Source organism: Oryctolagus cuniculus, chromosome 17 (assembly GCF_051225735.1).
Source record: "Oryctolagus cuniculus isolate XC-2025 breed Fujian yellow rabbit chromosome 17, ASM5122573v1, whole genome shotgun sequence".
NCBI lineage: Eukaryota > Metazoa > Chordata > Mammalia > Lagomorpha > Leporidae > Oryctolagus > Oryctolagus cuniculus.
In genome coordinates this window covers 15,086,793-15,108,457 of record NC_142883.1, presented here as the reverse complement: position 1 = coordinate 15,108,457, position 21,665 = coordinate 15,086,793, and the positions used below count along the sequence as shown (strand labels likewise).

Sequence of the window (21,665 nt, the reverse complement as noted above, 5' to 3'; positions counted from 1 at the left end):
CTGAGGCCCCTTAACAAGCCCTTCTGCTCACTCTCTTCCCTGCCTGGGAGACTCCTCTGTACTGGGAGGGGCGAGTGCCCTTCAGGACCTGGAGGGGATCTGAGAGATTCTGGGGCCACCTGGACACCAGCCGATGCTGCTCAGCGAAGCCCTGCCCTACTCCGGGTCCCGGGCCCCGCCCCGCCCCGTCGGCCCGCGGAGTGTTCCCCCGCCCAACGGACCCCGCCCCGCCGCCAGCGCGCGCTTTCAGCACCGCGGCGCGGACAGCTCCCGGGCGGGCGCGTAGGGAGGCGGTGCAGCGAGCAGGGCTAGGGGCCGGCCGGGCGGGCCGGGGCAGCGGACGCAGGCGGGAGGGCGGGGCTCAGAGCCCCGCGGCCCTCCCCGGGGGCGGCGCCCACTAGGAGCCCGACGCCGCGGAGCCCGAGGACAGGCGGAGACGCTGGGAGTGGGGGGCGCCAGGCAGGGCCCGCGAGCGAAAGATGCCGGTCCGCAGGGGCCACGTCGCACCCCAAAACACTTACCTGGACACCATCATCCGCAAGTTCGAGGGCCAGAGTGAGTGTGGGGTGAGGGGCGTTCTGGAAGCCTTGTTCGGTGGCGGGAGGAGCCGGATCCCTTTACTAACTTTTGGTGGGGCAAGCGCAGCAGTGCTGGGTGCTGAGATCCAAATCCTTGGCTTTGCCGTCGCCACACCTTCCCCACCAGCGACCCCGCTTACCCGAAATGCTGTCCTGCCCCCTGGAAACCTCGGGACTGAGTGCAGCCCCGCTTCCCTGCAGAGCGCTCTTCCTACCAGCCCAAGCCGGGACCTCGCCTTCTGCCGCTGCCTCCCTCTCTCTTCCCGGCCAGCCCCCTCCTCTCTCCAGGGGTTTCCTGGGCTCCCTTCTGCTCACTCCCTGCCCCCCACCCTGATCTTCCTAGGAGCTCTGCCCAGGCCTGACCTCCCACCTGGTCACATCCTTGATGCCTGGTCCTGACTCCATTCGCTGTTTCTGGGCGTCCTTGGGCCTTCCACCCACCTCACTGACCCCTACTGCCCCCAGACCTAAGCACCCCCTCTCTGGGCAACATCCTGCCCCTCCCCCTCATTACTCCCAGGCCTAATGACCCTTTCTTATGACTCTGGCCTCCTTGGTCTTCCCTCCCTGACCTCTTCCTCCCTCTTTCTGGTCCCTACCCTGCATCTGATTCCTACACCTGCCGCTAAGAGCCCCCTCCTGCTGCCCAGCCCTGGCTGCCATGATTTTCCCACCTTCTGCCTCCCTCCCTAGGTCGTAAGTTTCTGATTGCCAATGCTCAGATGGAGAACTGCGCCATCATTTACTGCAACGATGGCTTCTGTGAACTCTTTGGCTACTCCCGAGTGGAGGTGATGCAGCGACCGTGCACCTGCGACTTCCTCACCGGCCCTAACACTCCAAGCAGTGCTGTGTCCCGCCTGGCCCAGGCGCTGCTGGGGGCTGAAGAGTGCAAGGTGGACATCCTCTACTACCGCAAGGATGGTGAGGCACATGCAGGCTTGGCTCCCTCTCATGTCCAGACAGGGGGCCTTGAGGGAGGGCTCTGCCACAGGGACCAAAGGACCTGGACAGATCATCTGTCCTCTCTGGGTCTGTTTCTGCATCTGTAGGGGGAAGCAATGGACATTAGATGTGATGCCTTCTGAAGTCCTTTTCAGAGCCTGGGACCAGGCTGTGCCACCAACTGCCACCGGCCTAGGGCAGAGCTTCTTGCTCCACTGTCCCTCCCCCTTGTCCCCAGGCTCTGGGCCATTCACTCTGTCACTGTCAGCCCCAGCTGTCAGGCAGCTGGGACGGAAATTAACCTTCCCTCATCTCCGTCTGCTCTGGGGATTAGGGGAGGAGTCATTCTCTCAAGGCCTCTTGGCCAGGCAAGGCACAAGGGCTGCTGAGTGGGAAAGAGGGGTGGTTCAGGCTCAGCTAGCCCTGGCTCTTTGGTGAGATGGGGTCTGGAGTTTCCTGTGACCAAGAGGCTCATCCGGGTAGAGTTTCGCTTGTTGCTGGCAGCCCAAGCTTACTGCAAGCAAAACAGAAGCACAGGTCAGGGGCTAAGGACAAAGAATTCCACAGCCCCCTGGGATCCTCCTCCTAGGACCACAGCGCCCCCACTGGACCTGGGAGGCAAGGGGTGGGCATTGGGGGAGGGGGGCATTAGGAGCTGGGATCAGAATCTAAAAGTCACGGGGGAAAAACACCTGGATCAATGGCTGTCACCCTGGTTCTGCATCAGAATTACCTGGGGCATATTTTCCAAAGCACACCTTCCCCAGAGAGAGGCTGACTCAGAAGGTGTGAGAGGAGGCCTGGCAGGTGTATTTTGAAAAATCTATCTGGCAGTTCTGATGTTCTGTCATGTTCAGGACCCACTGACTTAGATAAATCCCTTCATTTTGTGGATGAGGAAGGGACTTCCCCAAGACCCCATTGCTGGGATCCACCCTAGAGCTAGAATCTAAGTCTCTGGAAGTTGTAGGAGAGGAGAAAGCCCCAATGACCTATGTGCTTGGAGGCAGGACTCCTGGAGAGGAAGCCCCCAGAAGAGAGAAACCCCCAGGGAAGGCAGGCATGAGCCACCTGAGCCCAGCTGAAGGGCAGATGACATTGGATTGGGACAGAGGTGCCAGGAGCCCAGGTTCTAGGGGCCTGGTATGGGTGTGGAATGTGAATTGTGAGGGTGAATGTGAGCATGTGTGTGTGTGTTGCCAGGTTTCGGGGGTGGGGCTTCTTAGCAGGTCCTCGCTGGCCCCTGCTGCTGCTACCCAAGCGAGTATCAGGTGGAATGCCTCAAGCGGGGGCAGCAGTTGGGGGCTGGGAAGAACCTGGTTTGTTTTGGCAGTACTCACTGGGTTAATGAAGTCAGAATCTTTTTAAAAGCTGTGACCTCACCTCCTCACATCATTTCAAGAAGGAGGTGACAGTCAGGAGGGTGAGAAGGGTCCCAGAGGGAACAGGATGGGATAGGAGGAAGTGAGGAGGGGGACAGCAGGTTCTCTTTGTCCCTTTCTGTGACCCCAGAGCTCTACCTGGGCTCCACATGGGTGAAAACTGATCCCAGGCTCCGGGAGATGTCATATAAGGGCTCCTAGACTCCTAGGCTCTCAGGTGCCTGAGCAGGGGACAGAGGTCAAGGCCAGACTTTGGCCCCCTGAGACCAGGTCTCAGGTCTTTAAAACCATGCTGGGGGCCGGCACCACAGCTCACTAGGCTAATCCTCCACCTGCAGCGCCAGCACTCTGGGTTCTAGTCCCGGTTGGGGTGCTGGTTCTGTCCCGGTTGCCCCTCTTCCAGTCCAGCTCTCTGCTGTGGCCCAGGAGTGCAGTGGAGGATGGCCCAGGTCCTTGGGCCCTGCACCCACATGGGAATCCAGGAGGAAGCACCTGGCTCCTGGCTTTGGATCGGCGCAGCGAGCCGGCCGTAGCAACCATTTGGGGGGTGAAACAATGGAAGGAAGACCTTTCTCTCTGTCTCTCTCTCTCTCACTGTCTAACTCTGCCTGTCAAAAAAAAAAAAAAAAAAAAGCCATCAGAAGGGATCCTTGGAGCCTGGCCTTGGAGGCTGACCCCAGGTGAAAATAGGAAATTAACCACGATGGTGCCTGTGAGTGTCAGCTTACTCCTACCCTACCCTCAGCCCTCCCTGTCCTGCTGCCCAAGCATTTCACCACCTGGACCTCCCTGAAATTGGCCTGAAGCACAGACAAGGGAGCTCCCTAGGCGGTACTACCTTAGGGGAGGATGTGGTGCTCAGGTAACTAATGTCACCTTACATCCTCGTGCAGGGATACCTCACAGTCCTGCTCAAGGGCATCCCTAGGGCTGATTTCCTCCTTCTTCGGGTAAGCACCTCTCTCCACATAGCCCCCGGCCCCAGGGAGGTGGCAAGGGGTCTGACTAGATCTTTAGCTGGTTATTTATAACCCTCTTTTCCTCTAAAGAAGCAATCTGCTGAAAATTCTCCAAGTCGAAGTGGACGGTCTATGTTTGTGAGTCTCCACATTGTGCAGCTGCAAAAAGTTGGAGTCAGGCCAGGACGCTTGGCAAAAATCACCTGTGACACAGAGCTCGGGGACCCCTGAGAAACTGACTCTTTTTCTAGCTGCCTTTGCTAGGAAAGTCAGAACCTAACAGATAAGGGGGAAGGACCAATGAGAATCTGGAGGGAGGGATGCAGACCATTCAGACCCTCCCCGCTCCCCCCTGTTCCCACTGGGCACTGCCAGAGGGTCTAGTTCTGCCTGCTTTTGCTGGGAGTCCCCTAATCCAAAGGCCAGGATGACGAGGACAAGGCTAGGCTGAGGTCGGGGCTGCTGTCTTCTCCCCTGCCCCCAAGTGTTTCCTGCAGCCTCACCCCTGAATCCCAGGGGACCACGCTGGGGGAACGGCATGGAGCAGCCACCCTCCCAGGGTCAGCTTTTTGAAGCACCAGCTCTTGCCCGCGGGCTCCCCACGATGCTGGGTGGGATGTATACAAGAAGACGGGGGCAAAGGACAGCAAGGAGGCTGCCGAGAGGAAAGGACCAGGGCCAGAGTGGGGAGAGGGTGTGAGTGATGAGAAGCTTGAGAGGGAGAGAGCAGAGAGAAACAGGGCGTCCCAGGGGACACAGAGGCCTGCTGTCATCAGTAAGAGGCAGGTGCTGGGGGAAGCCTCTGGAGGGGAGAAACAGGCAGAGACTGGGCTCCTCCAGGGACAGGGACAGGACCACTGCCACTCCTGGGCACAGTCAAGAGTGAGAGACCCACCTGCTTCTGGCCACCCCCACAGTGACCTGTGGGCCCTGAGCCATGGCAAGCAAGGACAGCCTGGGCAGGGGGAGAGAGAATGCTCTGGAATCTTCCAAGTTCTCATGATCTGCCTGCCTGCTCACCAGGCAGCAAGCATGGGGCAGGGCATGGGGTACCATGCACTGACCTCCCCCCACCATCACCACTGCTACAATGGGCTGGTCTGTGGTTCATTCTCAGCTTCTGTTTTCTAAGGACAGCATCAGCTGATGGGCACACCCACTTAAAGGCTGGGCCTTAGCAGCCCTCAGAGGCAGAGAAAGCCAACAGGCCTTGCTTCTCTGCCAAGTTCTGGCCTCTGCCTGCCACCTACCACGCCAGATCTCTGCAATGCCAGATTAAGGAGCGGCCATAAGGGGAGGGTCCCAAGCTGCTGGCCAAGGAGGCTTCCTGGCTAGGTCCCAGGGTCCTTACCTTGCCTGCCTCCATGAGCCCAGGAGTGGAGCGAGCCAGGCGGGAGGCCCCTCCCTGGTGTGGATGTCTCCCCTGGGCCCAGCAGCAGCTGGCAGGTGGCCGCCTGGTGCCTGCGAGTCCAGGAATCTGATCCAGGAGATTCCTGCTCTCTGGGAGGAGAGTGAGGGCTCAGCTGCACCCCAGCTCTGATGACCGTGAGGAGAGGCTGAGAAGCACGCGCTAAGTAGGGATCCTGGAGAAGAGTGATTGCTCCCCGAGTGCCAGCTCTCCTGTCAGCTGGCCTCTGTCCCTGTCATTCACACAAATGCTTCCATTCACTCATCAAAACACAGCACCTGGGATGGGCGGCACAGACCCGACCCTGCCCACACAGGGAGTGCAGCCCTGCCTTCTGATGTGTGTGGTGGCCTGGGGCCTCCTGCCCTGTAAGGCCCTGCCCTTGGGGGCTGACACTGGCCAGCAGTTTGAGTCAAGGGACATAGGACAGCCAGGGAGAAGGGTTCACAGGGCTCAGGCTGTGGAATAAGTGACATTTTAGCTGCTATAGTCCCACCCAGTGATGAGGAGGTAGCAGTGAGACTTGGAGCAGAGAGAAGGCCAGAGATCCCAGCTCTGTGTCCCCTCCAGCCTCAGCAAGTCTGTTTCTCCGGACCACAGGTGCAGAGCGGAGGCCCCCCCATACCTGTCCCCGAAGGACATCAAGAGCCCCAGTGTGCCAACTGGCATGGGCCCAGCACTGAGCACTTGCTATGCTCTGAGCATCTAGTGCCTTCCTCGCAGGGAGCAGGGCACCTCTTGTGGGGTGGGAATATGGAGCTGAGCCCAGGGCCCGCGGGAGCTCCGTGGGGGGCAGACTGTCCCGCCTCACTCCCCACTTAATCCACCTCCATCCATCTGCTCAGCTTTAATTACAGCAGACGCAAACCTTGAGGTTAAGCCCTGAGCTGAGCACTGAGCGTGGACTTGGACCTGATGCTACATTATCTCCTAATGAGCCGCTTAGCTGCTCTCCCCACCTCTGCCCTGTGGGTGGGGCCTCTGCTGGGCAGCCTCCCCCACACCCAGCACAGGAGCTCTGGTCACTGTCCAGGCCTCTTCATCCCAGTGGCTGCCATTCATGTGACCTTCACAGAGTGCCCTTCCTAGCCAGGTCACTGCAGGGAGGAGCCCTTTAGTAACCGACCCCGCCCATGGTCTTTGCAGCCTCCAGCTTCCGCTGCCTGGTGGATGTGGTGCCCATAAAGAACGAGGACGGAGCCGTCATCATGTTCATCCTCAACTTCGAGGACCTGGCCCAGCTCCTGGCCAAGAGCAGCAACCGCAGCTTGTCACAGCGCCTGCTGTCTCACAGCTTCCTGGGCTCTCGTGAGGCTGGTGCAGGTGGCGGTGGGAGGGGCACATGGGGAGGGGGGCACTAGGTGGAGCCGTGGGCACCCCCGCCCTAGCTGCTCTGACCCTGGCCCCGGTTTCAGACGGCTCGCACAGCAGGCCAGGCGGACAGGGGCCTGGCACAGGCAGGGGCAAGTACAGGACCGTCAGCCAGATCCCGCAGTTCACGCTCAACTTCGTGGAGTTCAACCTGGAGAAGCACCGCTCGGCCTCCACCACGGAGATCGAGATCATCGCCCCGCACAAGGTGGTGGAGCGAACGCAGAACGTCACGGAGAAGGTCACCCAGGTGCGGGCCTGCAGGGCGGGGAGGCCGGGCTGTGCCAGGCCCCCACTTGGTCGGCAGAGGGCTCCATCATCCTGTCCGGCTCCTTACTGTCTGGCCTCAGCACTGCTCGAGGCTGATTCTTTACACCTAACTAAAGGCCTGTCCTGACGACCACCTCCTAGAGCCCTGGGAGCCTGGGGTCAGTGGAACTGTGAGCAGCGCCCCCTCCTAGGCACGGAGAACTGGGGAGTGTGGGAACACCACGAGGTCTGCTCCGAGGCCAGGAAGGAGAGGCAGAGGGGGCAGGGATGCAGAGAGAGGAGAGGAGAGGAAAGGGGAGGGGGATGGCCAGAGCCCCAGCCCTGCTCCTGCCCCGTGCCATGGAGAGCATGGTCACCCCACTCGCAGCTTGCCATGGAGAGGTGGAGCAGGGCAGGCGCCTCCAGCCGATTCTGAGAGGCTTCCTGGGGACCCAGACTCAGATGCCTCCCTTGCCCTGCAGCCGCTCCTCGGCCAGCACAAGGCAGACTTCTCTGGGTCCTCTGTCCCAGCTGACCCTACTGTCCCTTCCTTTGGGGCTTTGTAGCCTGACTGTTCCACAGGGAAATGCAAAGGCCCCTTCCTGAGGCCCTGGGGAGCAGGGTCCTTGCACTGACTTTCACCGTGACCTTGGGCGAGGGGCCACAGCCTCTGTGCTGGCTCTCATGTGCTGGAGAGAAATGAACTAAGTGGTCCCATATGACCTTAACTGGCACTGCCCCAGGAGGCAGATGGAGCTCTAAGCCACAGAGAGGGACCCAGGCCAAGGCTGTCCGTGATGGTGCAAAGCAGGGGAGGGGGCCTGCTCCCAGCTTCCCTTGGGGCTGGCCCTTCATGGGGGCTGAAGGACAGCCCTTTTCCTCCCTGCCACTTTCTAAGTGAGGGCCCCACTTTACAGTCAGCCCCTCACTAAGCGCTAAGACCCTGGGGAAGGAGAAGCCCCAGCCTGACCCCTCCAGTCCCCTTAAGCTCGTGGCCATCATGACGGAGGCTGTTAGGTTGGGGGAGGTATCCATGGCAACAGGCAGGCCTGGCTGAGCTGGCCATGGTCCTGCTCTTGTCCTGGTTACACGACTCAGCTCCTGAACGGCGATATCGCGGCGGCCTCGGCCTGAAGTTAAAGGGCCTAGGGGGCTGTGATCTGACCCGAGCCCCTCTGTCTTGAAGGCCCTGCAGCTCTGGGTGGTGCTGGGCAGAGCAGAATTGCCCCCAGAGAGGCCCTCACACTGGCTTCGGGGACAGGGGGGACTGGGAGGCCAGTATGGTGGGGAGCGGTTCTCCTGTCTGGGGGCCCTGAGGAGTTGAGGAAGTGGACCCTCCTCCCAGCAGACTTGCAACCTCCCCAAACTCCTACTGCCTCCCTCCCACACCCCACACCGATGGGGCGAGGGGAGCGGCTGGCAGAGATGAGGCTGTGCTGTCCCATCTCGGCGGGGTCCTGAGCAGCTCTGATGCCCAGGGTGTGACAGCACAGCCACTTGGCCTCTTTGAGTCGCAGCCCCAGCTCCCAAGCATTCAGCCACCTGCACCTGAGCCTCGTGTGGACCAAGTGCTAGGTGACGGGGTGAGTGGGCCCAGCAAGGGGACAGAGGCCCACGGAGCTTGCAGTGGAGAACAGCCAAGTGGTCAGGGCCTTATACAGAGACAGAAAATCAAAAAAGTGGGTTCAAGTCTGGGTGGAGTAAGAGGAGACTTCCTGCGGAGGGGGAAATGTGAACCCAGGCCTGACGACTGAGCAGAGGGACACTGCAGGGTGGGGACATTGTGACCCCTCCCAGGGGGTTGATGTCAGATCAGGGACCGTCTGGCTGAAGCCAGCCCTTTGACGGATCTTCCTCATTGCTAGCTGCTCTGCTTTGCAAGGTCAAGGCCTTACATTGCAGATTTTCTGAAACCAGAACCAGACCCTATCTGGTGGGGAGGGGTCCGTGGGACACTGGCTCTGTCCATCCTTGTTGCAGCCGTGCCTGTTGCAGGATGTGGCAGCAGGAGGGTGGAGCAGACATTACCACACCTGGCAGCCTACGGTCACCCAGAAGCCAACAGATGCCCCTCAATCAATTGTAACCCTGTGAAACTTGTTGTCCTTTGTTACCCAATTTTGCAAACAAGGAAACTGGGACCCACAGGGGTGACAGCACTTTTAGCAAATCTTAGACCTGGCATCCAGCTGGCAGGTCTGGCTTCCAAAGCCATGCATTTCCTCACACTCCAGCTGTTTCTCACGCTAGGCAGCTGGGCAGGGCCCGGGCATGTTGGGCTGGGGCAGGCTGGGGGACCAGGGTGAGGGGTATACAAGGAACAAGTCTGAGGGGACAGATGTGCTGGGGAGGTGGGCCACGCAGCAGGGTGCCCCAGGCTCGTGAGCTCCCTCAGAGACAGACCATCCTGGAGCGTGGAGGCAGGGCAGGGCAGAACAGCCCAGATGGACGGAGTGCTGGGTAGGGTGATGTTCTCTGGTGGGCTTGGCGGGGAGGGGGCTGTGGTTGAGGTTCCTGATGGGAACAGGTCACCCTAGAATAGTCTCTTCATGCTTGACCAGTGAGGGCTCTCCCTGGGGGCGACTCTCAGAGCTTCTCATGGGACCAGCTCATCCGGACCCTTGGCAGGTCAGGTGCCCTTTCCTTGCAAGCCTCGCCCAGCAGCCCTGTGTCACCAGCAGTGGCTGCCGCACTCACCGCCCCGGCCCCTACACCCAGGTCCTATCGCTGGGCGCCGATGTGCTGCCGGAGTACAAGCTGCAGGCACCGCGCATCCACCGCGGGACCATCCTGCACTACAGCCCCTTCAAGGCGGTGTGGGACTGGCTCATCCTGCTGCTGGTCATCTACACGGCCGTCTTCACCCCCTACTCGGCCGCCTTCCTGCTCAGCGACCAGGATGAGTCACAACGCGGGGCCTGCGGCTACACCTGCAGTCCACTCACCGTGGTGGACCTCATCGTGGACATCATGTTTGTCGTGGACATCGTCATCAACTTCCGCACCACTTACGTCAACACCAATGACGAGGTGGTCAGCCACCCTCGCCGCATTGCCGTCCACTACTTCAAGGGCTGGTTCCTCATCGACATGGTGGCTGCCATCCCCTTTGACCTGCTCATCTTCCGCACGGGCTCGGATGAGGTAAGCGAGCCCCTCCCAGGCCAGCGGGCTGTAGCTGTCCCTTGTGCCCTAGCCCCGAGGCCTCTCTGCCTCACAGCCCTGGCACTGAGCACATTGGCCAAAGCAAATGGAGGTGGACAGGGGCCCTGAGGCAGCTGTCATCATCCAGCCCTGGACAAGGATAAGCTGAGACTGTGCCTGCAGGGGTGCCGTCTCTCTGTGCATCTTCTGAGCCGGCCCCAGTGGGAGGAGCAGGCTGATCTGCCCCACAGATCTGCCCCTTCTAGGACAGGCATTCCTCCGCCCCAGCCCCTCAAGCTGCCTCCTATGCCACGCTAAACCTGCAACTGGAAAGAGAATCCACAGGCTGCTCCCCTAAAGCACCCTCGTGCCCTTCTTGCGCCGGCCCCTCCCCCTGCCCAGCAGCGGCTGGACACCACCCCTCAGCAAATCCAGCTCCAAGTCCTCTCCCTCCTATCTAGCCTGCAGCTGCTACCTGAACACTGAGTGGCCTCTTACCCACCTCTGCCCCAACTCACACATTACCTCCTCCATGAATCTCCCCCACACACACACCTCTGCCTCTGCAGACTTCAGTTTCTCTTCCTGCTCCCACTGGACTTCAGTCCGAGCAGCCAGAACACTGCCTGGAGCTTTAGGCTGAGCGCTCCCTACGATCCCACACTCCGTACCCCAGTGCCAGGCGTCTGGCCCAGACATGTATTTGTTGAATGACTGTGTGACTGCGTGCACAAGTGACGAAACGCGGGCCTCAGAGCACGTGGCCCTCTCCCTGTTCCTGCAGACCACGACGCTGATTGGGCTCCTGAAGACGGCGCGCCTGCTGCGGCTGGTGCGCGTGGCGCGGAAGCTGGACCGCTACTCGGAGTACGGGGCGGCCGTGCTCTTCCTGCTCATGTGCACGTTTGCGCTCATCGCGCACTGGCTGGCCTGCATCTGGTACGCCATCGGCAACGTGGAGCGTCCCTACCTGGAGCCCAAGATCGGCTGGCTGGACAGCCTGGGCGCGCAGCTCGGCAAGCACTACAACGGCAGCGACCCGGCCTCGGGCCCGTCGGTGCAGGACAAGTACGTCACGGCGCTCTACTTCACCTTCAGCAGCCTCACCAGCGTGGGCTTCGGCAACGTCTCCCCCAACACCAACTCCGAGAAGGTCTTCTCCATCTGCGTCATGCTCATCGGCTGTGAGTGCGCCCCCTGCCGTGGGTCTTCCCCGTGCGAGTCTAGCTGGAGTTTTAGACCGAGCTGTGGCCTATCAGCCAGCAGTGACCGTGCACGCGGCAGGTTGGTTGCAAACGTGCAGCGCGGTGAAGTTTTGCATACGCGCACGCCAATTACACACAGCAGGTAACACCCATTCAGCCCTCGCTGTGTGTCAAGGCGCCAGGACTGGCTACCTCACTGGCAGGGCCAACTGCAGTATGAAAACCTAGAGCCCTTGTTTTAAAAAATAAAGAATGTTGGCCGGTGCCGCGGCTCACTAGGCTAATCCTCCGCCTTGCGGCGCCGGCACACCGGGTTCTAGTCCCGGTCGGGGCGCCGGATTCTGTCCCGGTTGCCCCTCTTCCAGGCCAGCTCTCTGCTATGGCCTGGGAGTGCAGTGGAGGATGGCCCAGGTGCTTGGGCCCTGCACCCCATGGGAGACCAGGAAAAGCACCTGGCTCCTGGCTCCTGCCATCGGATCAGCGCGGTGCGCCGGCCGCGGCGGCCATTGGAGGGTGAACCAACGGCAAAGGAAGACCTTTCTCTCTGTCTCTCTCTCTCACTGTCCACTCTGCCTGTCAAAAAAAAAAAATAATAAAGAATGTTGGATTGGTGACAGCCAAGCACTAAACCAGGCACAGGGCTCTTAGCGGGGGGCTCTGTGTGGTCGCACGGGCAGCACACGGAGTCCGCCCTGCGGAGCATACTCCATGCCCTGAGGAGCCCAGTTTCCAGGGCTAGGACCAAAGGACATAACCAGCAGCCTAGAGCACACAGCTGAGAAGTCTCTGAGTCCCAGCCCCACCCGGGTGGCCACTCCAAGGCTCTCAGAATTTGCGATGCCTGCCTCGGCAGACACCCGGTTTAGGAACACAGGAGGCAGTGTGGGACTTCACACATGGATGGAGTTACTATGTTCCAGAGTATTTAGAGACTTGAAAACCTGCAAAAAAAAAAAAAAAAAAAAAAAAAAAAAAAAAAAGGAAAAAGTGAAGTGGGTGAAAACAAGCTTCCCCTCTATTATATTTTTACAATTTGAAGTGGAAAACAAATCTGAACTTAAAAAAAAAAGTCCATTGCTCTAGATCTTTCTGGGCAAGAGTTTGGCCTCTGGAGCCTGGGGAAGGTGCCAAGAGGCCAGGGCAGAGGGAGGGGGCAGGAAACCCTGGGGCCTTTGTCCCCCGTGGATCCTGCTGTTGTCCTGGGCCCTGGAGAGGAAGGCAAGGGGTGACGCGGCCGGGGTTGGCGGCGGGAGCTCACGGCAGCCTGCGCCCCACTCCCGCAGCCCTCATGTACGCCAGCATCTTCGGCAACGTGTCGGCCATCATCCAGCGCCTGTACTCGGGCACCGCGCGCTACCACACGCAGATGCTACGCGTCAAGGAGTTCATCCGCTTCCACCAGATCCCCAACCCACTGCGCCAGCGCCTGGAGGAGTACTTCCAGCACGCCTGGTCCTACACCAATGGCATCGACATGAACGCGGTGAGCCCCCGCCGCCCCGCCCCGCTAGCGCCCGGGGAGGCCGAGGTCCCACGCGTGCAAGGGGCGCCCCCGAGCCCTCCCCATCCCCTGGAGCCTGTGCCCTCCTCCTCCTCGCAGGTGCTGAAGGGTTTCCCCGAGTGCCTGCAGGCCGACATCTGCCTGCACCTGCATCGCGCGCTGCTGCAGCACTGTCCGGCCTTCCACGGTGCCAGCAAGGGCTGCCTGCGCGCGCTTGCCGTCAAGTTCAAGACCACGCACGCGCCGCCCGGGGACACGCTGGTGCACCTCGGGGACGTGCTCTCCACGCTCTACTTCATCTCCCGCGGCTCCATCGAGATCCTGCGCGACGATGTGGTCGTGGCCATTCTAGGTGGGGGAGGAGGGGGTGGGGACAGCGGGGAAGGGGGGGCAGGCCCTTGTTGAGGGGTTGGGGAGGGAGCAGGGGGCTTAAGTTCTACCCAGGCTGCCTTCCTCCCAGTAAGGACCGGGACACCTTTGGGCGACCAGCCAGGTGAGGAGCTTGTGCCTCAGAGAGCCTTATACCCGGCTCACTGAGCCCTTAAGGCAACCCCCTGCCGGGGGTCCCGGGGAAGCTGAGGCCCAGAGAGGTCGTGCTGGTCTGTGGCAGAGCAGGGACTGGTGTCTGACTCACAAGCCCGGGGCAGGTTCCTTATTACCTTCTTACCCTCTTGGGTAGTTCAAGGTGACAGGTCAAAGGTCAGTCTCCAGTGCAGCTGCAGGGATAGCTGCACACTTTGGAGGAAGGGTATGAGCACTGGGCAAAGGCATGCACTGGATGACAAGTGCTCACCTTTGTGGCCGCTCTGAGCGTCACAGGGTCACCCAGTCCTCATCTTCATTGCCTTCCCTGTGACGCTGGCTCCACCCCCAGGCTCCTACTCTGCCTGCAGCCTTGTCCTCCATTGGTCCCCATGGCCTGGCTCTCCTCCAACCCCTCTGGACAGTCCTCCTCGGGTGCTCCGCCCCTCACCTGCTTCTCCACCCCTACACCTTCACCTGGGCCAACTCCTTGCTCCCACAGCTCCAGGTTCCACCTGCACCACAAAGACCCCCTACGACTCTGCCCTAGCCCCCAACTGTCCTTAGACTGGAATATTCCATTTTTTTTAAGATTTTATTTATTTATTTGAAAGTCAGAGTTACAGAGTGAGAGACAGAGAAAGATTTCTTCCACCTACTGGCTCACTCCCCAGATGGCTGCGGTGGCTAGGGCTGAGCCAGGAGCCAGGAGCCTCATCCAGGTCTCCCATGTGGGTGGCAGGGGCCCAGACACTTAGGCTATCTCCTGCTGCTTTTCCCAAGCACATTAGCAGGGAGTTGGATCAGAAGTAGAGCAGCCAGGACACAAACCAGTGCCCGTATGGGCTAAACAGCTACACCACAACACGAGCCCCTGGAATATCCCATTTCTTTCTGGGTATGACCACCCTCGTATTCCAAAGACGGAGTAAACAGAGAACATCCCAACCTGAAATCTTCATCTTCCCTCAAAGGCAGGTCCTTTGGCCTCCTTGCCCCTGTGAACCACCCACCCTCAGCCAGGCTGGAGTCAGCCAAGGGAGTGTTCTTCCTCCCTGTCCCACCACCCATCATGCAGTTGGCCACAGAGCCCTCTCTGCTGCCCTCACTGACACTTCTCTGTCTCACACCTATCTCCCAGTCCTTGTGTCTTCCCTGGGAAGGTGTCAGGAGCTCCTTTCCCATGGACCTGCATCTGGTCCAACCCCATCTTCATCTTCCACCTTCTCCCAGTGACCTAAATGCATACCTGTACACATTCCTCTTATGTTCAAGATTCTTCAGTGGCTCCCCATGCCCCATGGGAGAAATGCCCTGTGTACGGCATGCACAGTTCCCCCCAGTCTGGCCACCCAAGATCTGCTACCCTCCTCCTGGGACTTCAAGCTTCAGCCACACAAACTACTTCTAGTTCTCTAAATCTCCCAACTCCATCACACCGCAGTGCCTTTGCACACACCGCAGTTCCACTTGCAGTGCCCTACCCAGTGCCTCTGTCTAGCAGACCCCAGTCATTCTCCAAGACTGGGCTCAATCAGACTCAGGCTCCTCTAAGACACCTTCCCTCTCTCCCAGCCTACCTTAGGAGCACCACGTGGGTGGGATAATCATTACTATTAATAATTAAGAAGCTAGTCCAATTTAAGTTTCGGTTAGAGACATGAAATCCTCTCATTTTTTTCCCTGAGTAGAAATAGATATTAGATCCTAATCCTTCATCTGCTGGAAAACCATCACACTGGATGGCGCCCAGATTTCAAGCTTCAGGCTTTTGCGTGGGATCCTGGCGAGTCCTCTCCCCCTCTAAGCCTCACTCTCCCCTCTGTAAATGAGCTTTGATCCTGCTCTGCAGGGGAGGGCAGTGTCTCTGCCTCCATCCATCCCTCTGTGTGCTAAGCCGTCAGCGCCCCTTGTGCAGTGCCACCAGGCTGAGGGCAGGGGACTTTGCTGTGCCCACTGGGCCCAGCAGGGTCCTGGTCAAGCCCCTTCCCCAGCATTGACCCCACGCTGTCTCTTCCACCTGACTGCCTTTCTTCTGGGGACCCAGTCTTCGTTGATTCTCTGAACACAGCCCACATTTCACTCCCTCAGGGAGCCCTCTCCTTGCTGTCCCAACCTCCCCTGACAGAAGGAGCCCCTCCCTCCTGTGTGGCCCCCAGCTCTTGGTTCTCTCCTATTCCAAGGCTCTCTAGAACATTCTGGAAACAGGCTGGCTGCTATGTGCTTGTCGTGCAGGCATTTGGGGGACTCCTTGTGGGTGAGCCAGCATCTTATTCATGTTTGTGTCCTGTGGCCAGTACAGCACCTGGCACCAGGATGGCCTAATATGCCCTTGTCACCCCCCACCCTGAGTGTCCACCTCATGCCCACCCGAGGCCTCCATCCCTCCCAGTGCCTTGGCCTGGCACCTCTGGCTTGTTCAAGCACGTTTTCAGGCAGCATCTCTGACTAAGCCCAGCGGGGTAGACAAGGCAGACATGGTCACACCCATTTTAGAGAGGAGGACACTGCAGTCTGGAGAAGGGCGGTGACATTGCAGGCTTCTCTGCCAGGGCTGAGCTGGTGACCTGGCCCCACCGTGGGGAGTGGGAAGATAAAGGGACAGAAACCTCAGGCTGTGCCCTGGAGGAGATGGGAGCCCTGGCCCTGGGCCTCCTGCCCTCTGCTGTGTAGCCAGCCCTGGCAGGTGGAGGGGAGCAGAAGGAACTGAAACAGGGAGCCTCCAGCACCCTCTGTAACCCCCATCCCTTGGGTGGGAGTGGGACCTGTGCCAAAAAGCACAGAGGGGGGATTCTGATGGAGGGGGCTTTTGAGGGACCTGGAGATGGCGAGAGGACCATCTGTGGGGGGCGGGACTGGCTCTGAGTGGGTCTCCATGGAGCTCAGAAGACAGGAGAAGACACCCCAGCCAGCACTTCTAGCCCTGTCCCCTTGATCCTAAGCACCAGGCCCCAGCCGGGCAGGAGTAGGAGGAGGCCATGGTCAAGGGGCCCTTGAGGATGCTCCTCACAGAAGGGAGCCTGGGGCCAGACCACGGCCTCTCTGGCTGGCAGGCAAAAATGACATCTTCGGGGAGCCCGTCAGCCTCCACGCCCGGCCTGGCAAGTCCAGCGCAGACGTGCGGGCCCTGACCTACTGCGACCTGCACAAGATCCAGCGGGCGGACCTGCTGGAGGTGCTGGACATGTACCCTGCCTTCGCGGACAGCTTCTGGAGTAAGCTGGAGGTCACCTTCAACCTGCGGGACGTGAGTCTGGGCTGGGTGGGCTGGGGTGGGGGTGGCGGGCCTTGGCCAGCTGGTTGGAGGTGACACCCAGGCTTCCACTTGGGGACTTGACCTTCCTGGCCTAAGGGGACCCACTGCCCTTCCTTTCAACCCCATCCTGCATCCCTTACCAGAATTGCATCCATGCCTACTGTGGCCAACACGGTGCCAAGTGCAGTGACAGCTACTGAGGATTGAGCACTGCCTGTGTGCGGGTCCTGAGCCACCTTTCTCTTATCATCTCGTTGAGTCTCACTCCCAGGCAGGGGCGGAGCTGCTGGGGTGGGCACTGAGCCTCTGCACCCCCTTTCCCCTCCCCCTTACTTGCACCCCTCAGCCTCGGGAGGAGGCTCTGCTGAGCCTGGCCTGTGCCCAGCTTCAGGAGGGTGGCGCTGAGATTGGGTTTCTTGCTGTGGATGCTCCTCCCCCTCCCCCCAGTCGCTCCCCTGCAGCCTGATCTGGACAGGACACATCCAGCAAGGATCGCACTCTGGGAGTCCTTGTGTGGACACTGGGGCAGGAGGGATGTGGTCTCTGTGGCCAGGTACCCCCAGGACTCATGCTGCCAGGAAAGGGGCTGCCACGGGCACTGATGAGGGCATCTCCCGAGTGCACCAGGGGTTTCAAACCCAGTCTCCTTGCAGGAAACTCCCGGTTGGCCCTTGCTGAGTGGGGAAGCTCTGGGCGCTCAGGAAAAGAGGGACTGGGAACGCAGCTCTTCTGCCCTCCATCCCTAAGTCTTGCTGCTTGAGGCAACCCCCCTGCCGAGACTCCAATAGGGGTCTACACAGGGCCACCTGGTGCCCGGGCATGGGCTCCAGGCCTCTGTGCACCTGCCCACCCTCATCAACAGACAGCCTGGGAGTAGCCGCCCAGGGCACTGTGGCCATACTCAGCCTCCTGTCCCCACTTGCTTACCTGGGTGTGACCAGGTCCCTGGGGAGTGAGGGGGATGGGGAGGAACAAAGAGGCCCCATCCCAGCTGTGGTTCTTGTTACTTGATGCTCTTGTTCCCTACAAGGCAGAAGGGGGTCTCCAGTCATCCCCCCAACAGGCCTCGGGCAGCCGAGACCACCCAGGCTTCTTCCTCAGTGGCAACCAGTCAGGTGAGCACAGCCAGCCCTGCCCCTGCCAGTGTCTGCCCCAGCCCAGTCTCCTGCCCCCTGCCCACGTCCTCTCCATCCTGCCTCCCCAGCCCCTCGCTGAGCACAGAGGGGCTCCCTCCCTGGACTCAGGGCCACAGGCCTTTGTCCCCCAGCCTCCTCTGGCTCAATGTGTCTTCCGAGCCAGAGAGAGAGGCTCACTGAGTGCCAAGTGCTGCCCCCAGGGGTGGATACTGCTCCAGCCCCCGGGTTCCACACCACGGCCTCTGGGGACGGCTGGGCTGCAGCTCTCTGGGCAGAGACCAGCATTAGAAATCCTCACTTGGCAGCACCCCTGAAGCTGAGGCCCCATATCCCCTCCCAGGGCTACAGCCTCCTAGGTCCCGGAAGCCGGCCCTTCGTGGGGGCAGGACCTGTGCTCCAGGGCACCCAGGTATACTCCTTCCGTTCCTGTGACAGGCAGCAGGAGGACACAGGCTCTGCTGGGAAGGAATAGGCCTGTGGAGCCAGCTGGACTGAGCTGAGGCGCCCCTCCCCCCCTCCAGGTGCAGCCCCTTCCTTAAGTATCTCAGATGCGTCTGGCCTCTGGCCCGAGTTGCTGCAGCCAATGCCCTTAAAGCACAGACCCCCAAGCCCGCAGGGAGACCCAGACTGCTGGCCCCGGGAGCTGGGCTCCAGGCTGGATCAGCTCCAGGCCCAAATGAACAGGTGAGTGCCCTGTGGGCCCCCGCCAGAGGCAGTGGCAGAGGACAGACCTGGGTGCTGGCGCCCCCTCCTGGTGACTCAAGGCCATCACTAGTGCCGGGTGGGTTTTAGAATGACCGGGCCACTTAGCAGCAGGCCTCTCTCCATCCCTATCATTAACCACAGTCCTTGAATAACTTCCCCCAGCAGACCCTGAAACATACCAAAGAAGCTTGGGATGGGGTGTGGCCTGTGGACGGCAGGGCTGTGGCGACAGAGTGAGGGCTTAGGGGTGGCACAGACCCAGCTTTCAATTCTTGCTCTGCACTCTTGCACTCAGCAAGAGTGTGGACAAGTTATGTAATTACTCTGGAGCCTCCGTTCGCCCTTTCAAGAAATGGGGAGAATTCGAATGCCCATGTGAAAGCAAACAGCAGGACCGAATGATGCGTGCTCGGTGTCTGGTCACAGGTGTCATCAGTCAGGGCCGTGCTAAGGGTAACACGGGCAGGGGCTGTGGGTCCTCGTGGGAAATAGCTTCAGGGAGGTCCAGGTTGCCATTTCACTGGGCGGCAGCAGCCCGCAGACTACAAAGCGGGGAGCCTGACCCTTACCGCGGGGTTCTGTCTGGCAGGTTGGAGTCCCGCATGTCCTCAGACCTCAGCCGCGTCCTGCAGCTCCTTCAGCAGCCGGTGACCCAGGGCCACACCAGCTGCATCCTGGGAGTCCCTGCCTCCAATGACCTGGCTTTGTTTCCTGCAGCCTCGGGGACTCAGAGTCCAGGACCCAGGCTGTCCCCTGCACAGGTGAGAAGTGAGGGGATCCCCAGGGATGACCAGGAGGCAGCTGCATGCCTTCGCCAATCCTAACTTGATGTCCATGTGACATCAGGTCCAGAACCACTGTGGCCCCTGGGCAACCAGGGCTCTGCCATCCTCTCTGAGATGAGTGGTGGCCTGGACAGAGGGGTGGCCAAGCCCAGACTGGCAGCCACAGACTCACAGCCGAGGCAAGGGCAGCAGGACCCTGAGGTACAAGCCAGCAAGTGCAGCTCTTGCTGGCTCCCATTCCCGAAGTTGGGGGGATGAACCCACAGCCTGGCCTCGGGGCTCCCCCACACTCCATGTTGCCCTCTTTCTTGCCCCTCCCAGGCCGCAAGCTTTGGTGACTTGGACAAATGTGGGCCGAAGCACAGGAACTCCTCCTCCAGGATGCCTGACCTGGTTGTGGCTGCGGATCAAACCCTGACTCCGTTGTTGGACCAGACGCAGCCCGAGGGCCTCCTGTCACCCCTGGCCTCTCCTTTGCATCCCCTGGAGGCACAGGGACTGGTCTGTGGTCCCCGCTTCCCCTCCCTCCCTGAACACCTTGACTCTGTTCCCAAGCAGCTAGAGTTCCAGAGACACGGTTCCGACCCTGGATTTGCAGGCAGTTAAGGCACCAAATCCCAATACACCGTGAGGGGAATGAGTGAAGGCAGACAGCTTCTGAAATGGGCCTATGAAAACCTTTCTCCTAGAGTAGCTGCGAACTGCTGGCCGGGTGACCCGGGGGGGGGGGGGGGCACGGATGAAGAGCTTCAGGACTTTCCCAGCTTCCCAGGGGCTCTCTGTAGCAGCAAGCCTGGCAGAGGGCGGGGAGCCTTGGGCATGGAGGTAGCTTACGGAACAGAGAGTTGGTGAAGAAAGATGTTCCTGATTGTCCATGTGAGGGCCTGGCTGTGCACTGCACATGGTCACCTCCCAGCTCAGCACCACCTGCTTCTTGGCCCAGCACTAGGCCTGGGTTGGTCAGACCACTGGGAGAGCCCAGGATCCAACTGGAGGTATAGGTGACCTCTGGGGCAGACATGTTGGAACAGAGCTACAGCCCTTGGTCCTTCTGCCTCTGGTTTTCTGATGACATCTGGGTCCCTAGAGGGCCGTGGACCGTCACTCAGCTAATAAAGCCTATACATATCATGTTGGGACAGGTGTATGACTTACCTAAGGAGCTGATAAGGACCTAAGGAGCTGATAAGACCTCAACTGTGCTGTGATCTTCTCCAAGTAACTTCTCACCAGGGCCTGGGGGCCCACCTTCTACTATATCCACTGTGCTGGGGACCTGAAGTTGGTTCCCTGGACCCAGGCGCCCTCAGAGCCTGGGGCTGTTAGCCAGGCTGGGGAGAAGGGAAGCTTGGTGGCCCTGGGAATTATGACAACAGCCAACTCTTCGTGAGGCTCTGCAGATATCAGTATCTACTCCTCAAAGCGAGCCCAGGAGTCGGCGTTATTGTCCTCATTCTAGAGAACGTGGGATCAGCAGCAGAGGAAGGGACTGCAAAACCACCCAGGCGCGTGTAAGGCCGCCACAAAACACACCAAACACCGGAGTGAAGGGAAAAGCTGTCGGGTGGGGGAAGCCTGGCGGGCTGGGGGAGAAGGCGAGAGTACGTGTTGGGGAAGAGGTCCTGGTAAACCTCTGCCAGCGGCGGGCAGGGAAGTAGGAGCAGTGAATCCCATTAGGGTGGGGGTGGAGCCGACACCTGTGGTTGGGCCATGGGGTCTTAGGACTGAAGCTTACTATGCAAGGTGGCGATGACAGGAGCCAGAGCCTAAGCTGGCGCCACAGATAAGACGGCACCCTTTTACTAACAGCATGCTGGGACTTTTGGGGGTGCCGGCATCATTTTGTTTCCTGATCTTGGAGCTGGTTACATGAGAGTTCACATGTACTTCCACATACAAATGATACTTCAGTTTTAAAAGTGAGGTATTTAGCAAAATGGCTAAGGCACCCACAACCCATCCCCAGCCCTGGCTTCTGACTAGCTTCCTGGCAGTTCACACCCTGAGAGACAGATGTGATGGCTCAAATAATCGGATTCCTGCTGTGTGGGAGACCTGGCTTACATTTCCAGCTGGGGGCCCAGCCCATCATGGGCTATTGTGGGCATCTGGGGAGTGAACCAGCAGATAGGAACTTTGTCTTTCTGTCTCTCTGCCTCTGAAATAAAACGTTTAAAAATGAGGGGCCAGTGCCGGTATCCCATATGAGCACCAGGTTCTAGTCCCGGTTGCTCCTCTTCCAGTGCAGCTCTCTGCTGTGGCCCAGGAGGAAGCACCTGGCTCCTGGCTTTGGATCGGTGCAGTGCACCGGCTGTGGCGGCCATTTGGGGAGTGAACCAACGGAAGGAAGACCTTTCTCTCTCTCCCTCTCTCTCTCTCTTTCTCACACACACTGTCTATAACTCTGTCAAATAAATAAATAAATAAAATATTCATGACTAACACGATGGGAAAAGGACATAATTTCAGCGCAGGCAGTCTGGCGTGAGAGTTTGTGCAGTTAACCATTCTGCTGAAGG

The 21,665-nt window shown here is 59.7% G+C and overlaps 1 protein-coding gene across 3 annotated transcripts; it reads left to right on the top strand.

The window, feature by feature from the left end:
• Positions 1–382: 382 nt before the first annotated feature.
• Positions 383–21,325, top strand: KCNH6 (potassium voltage-gated channel subfamily H member 6). 3 transcript variants are annotated; one of them, XM_051825799.3, is made up of 13 exons: positions 399–555; positions 1,272–1,502; positions 6,419–6,580; positions 6,688–6,893; positions 9,611–10,036; positions 10,821–11,220; positions 12,525–12,724; positions 12,842–13,094; positions 16,318–16,511; positions 17,551–17,635; positions 18,178–18,340; positions 18,951–19,122; positions 19,468–21,325. In XM_051825799.3, the coding sequence occupies exons 1-13, from the start codon at positions 480–482 to the stop codon at positions 19,750–19,752; spliced, it is 2,853 nt and encodes a 950-aa protein (XP_051681759.2). In that variant the 5' UTR covers positions 399–479; the 3' UTR covers positions 19,753–21,325. The 3 variants fall into 3 exon arrangements, with proteins under 3 accessions (XP_069916599.1, XP_051681759.2, XP_051681758.2); XM_051825798.3 differs by having other exon boundaries at positions 6,419–6,595; XM_070060498.2 differs by lacking the exons at positions 18,951–19,122; positions 19,468–21,325 and having other exon boundaries at positions 383–555; positions 6,419–6,595; positions 17,555–17,635; positions 18,178–18,334.
• The last annotated feature ends 340 nt before the right edge of the window (positions 21,326–21,665 follow it).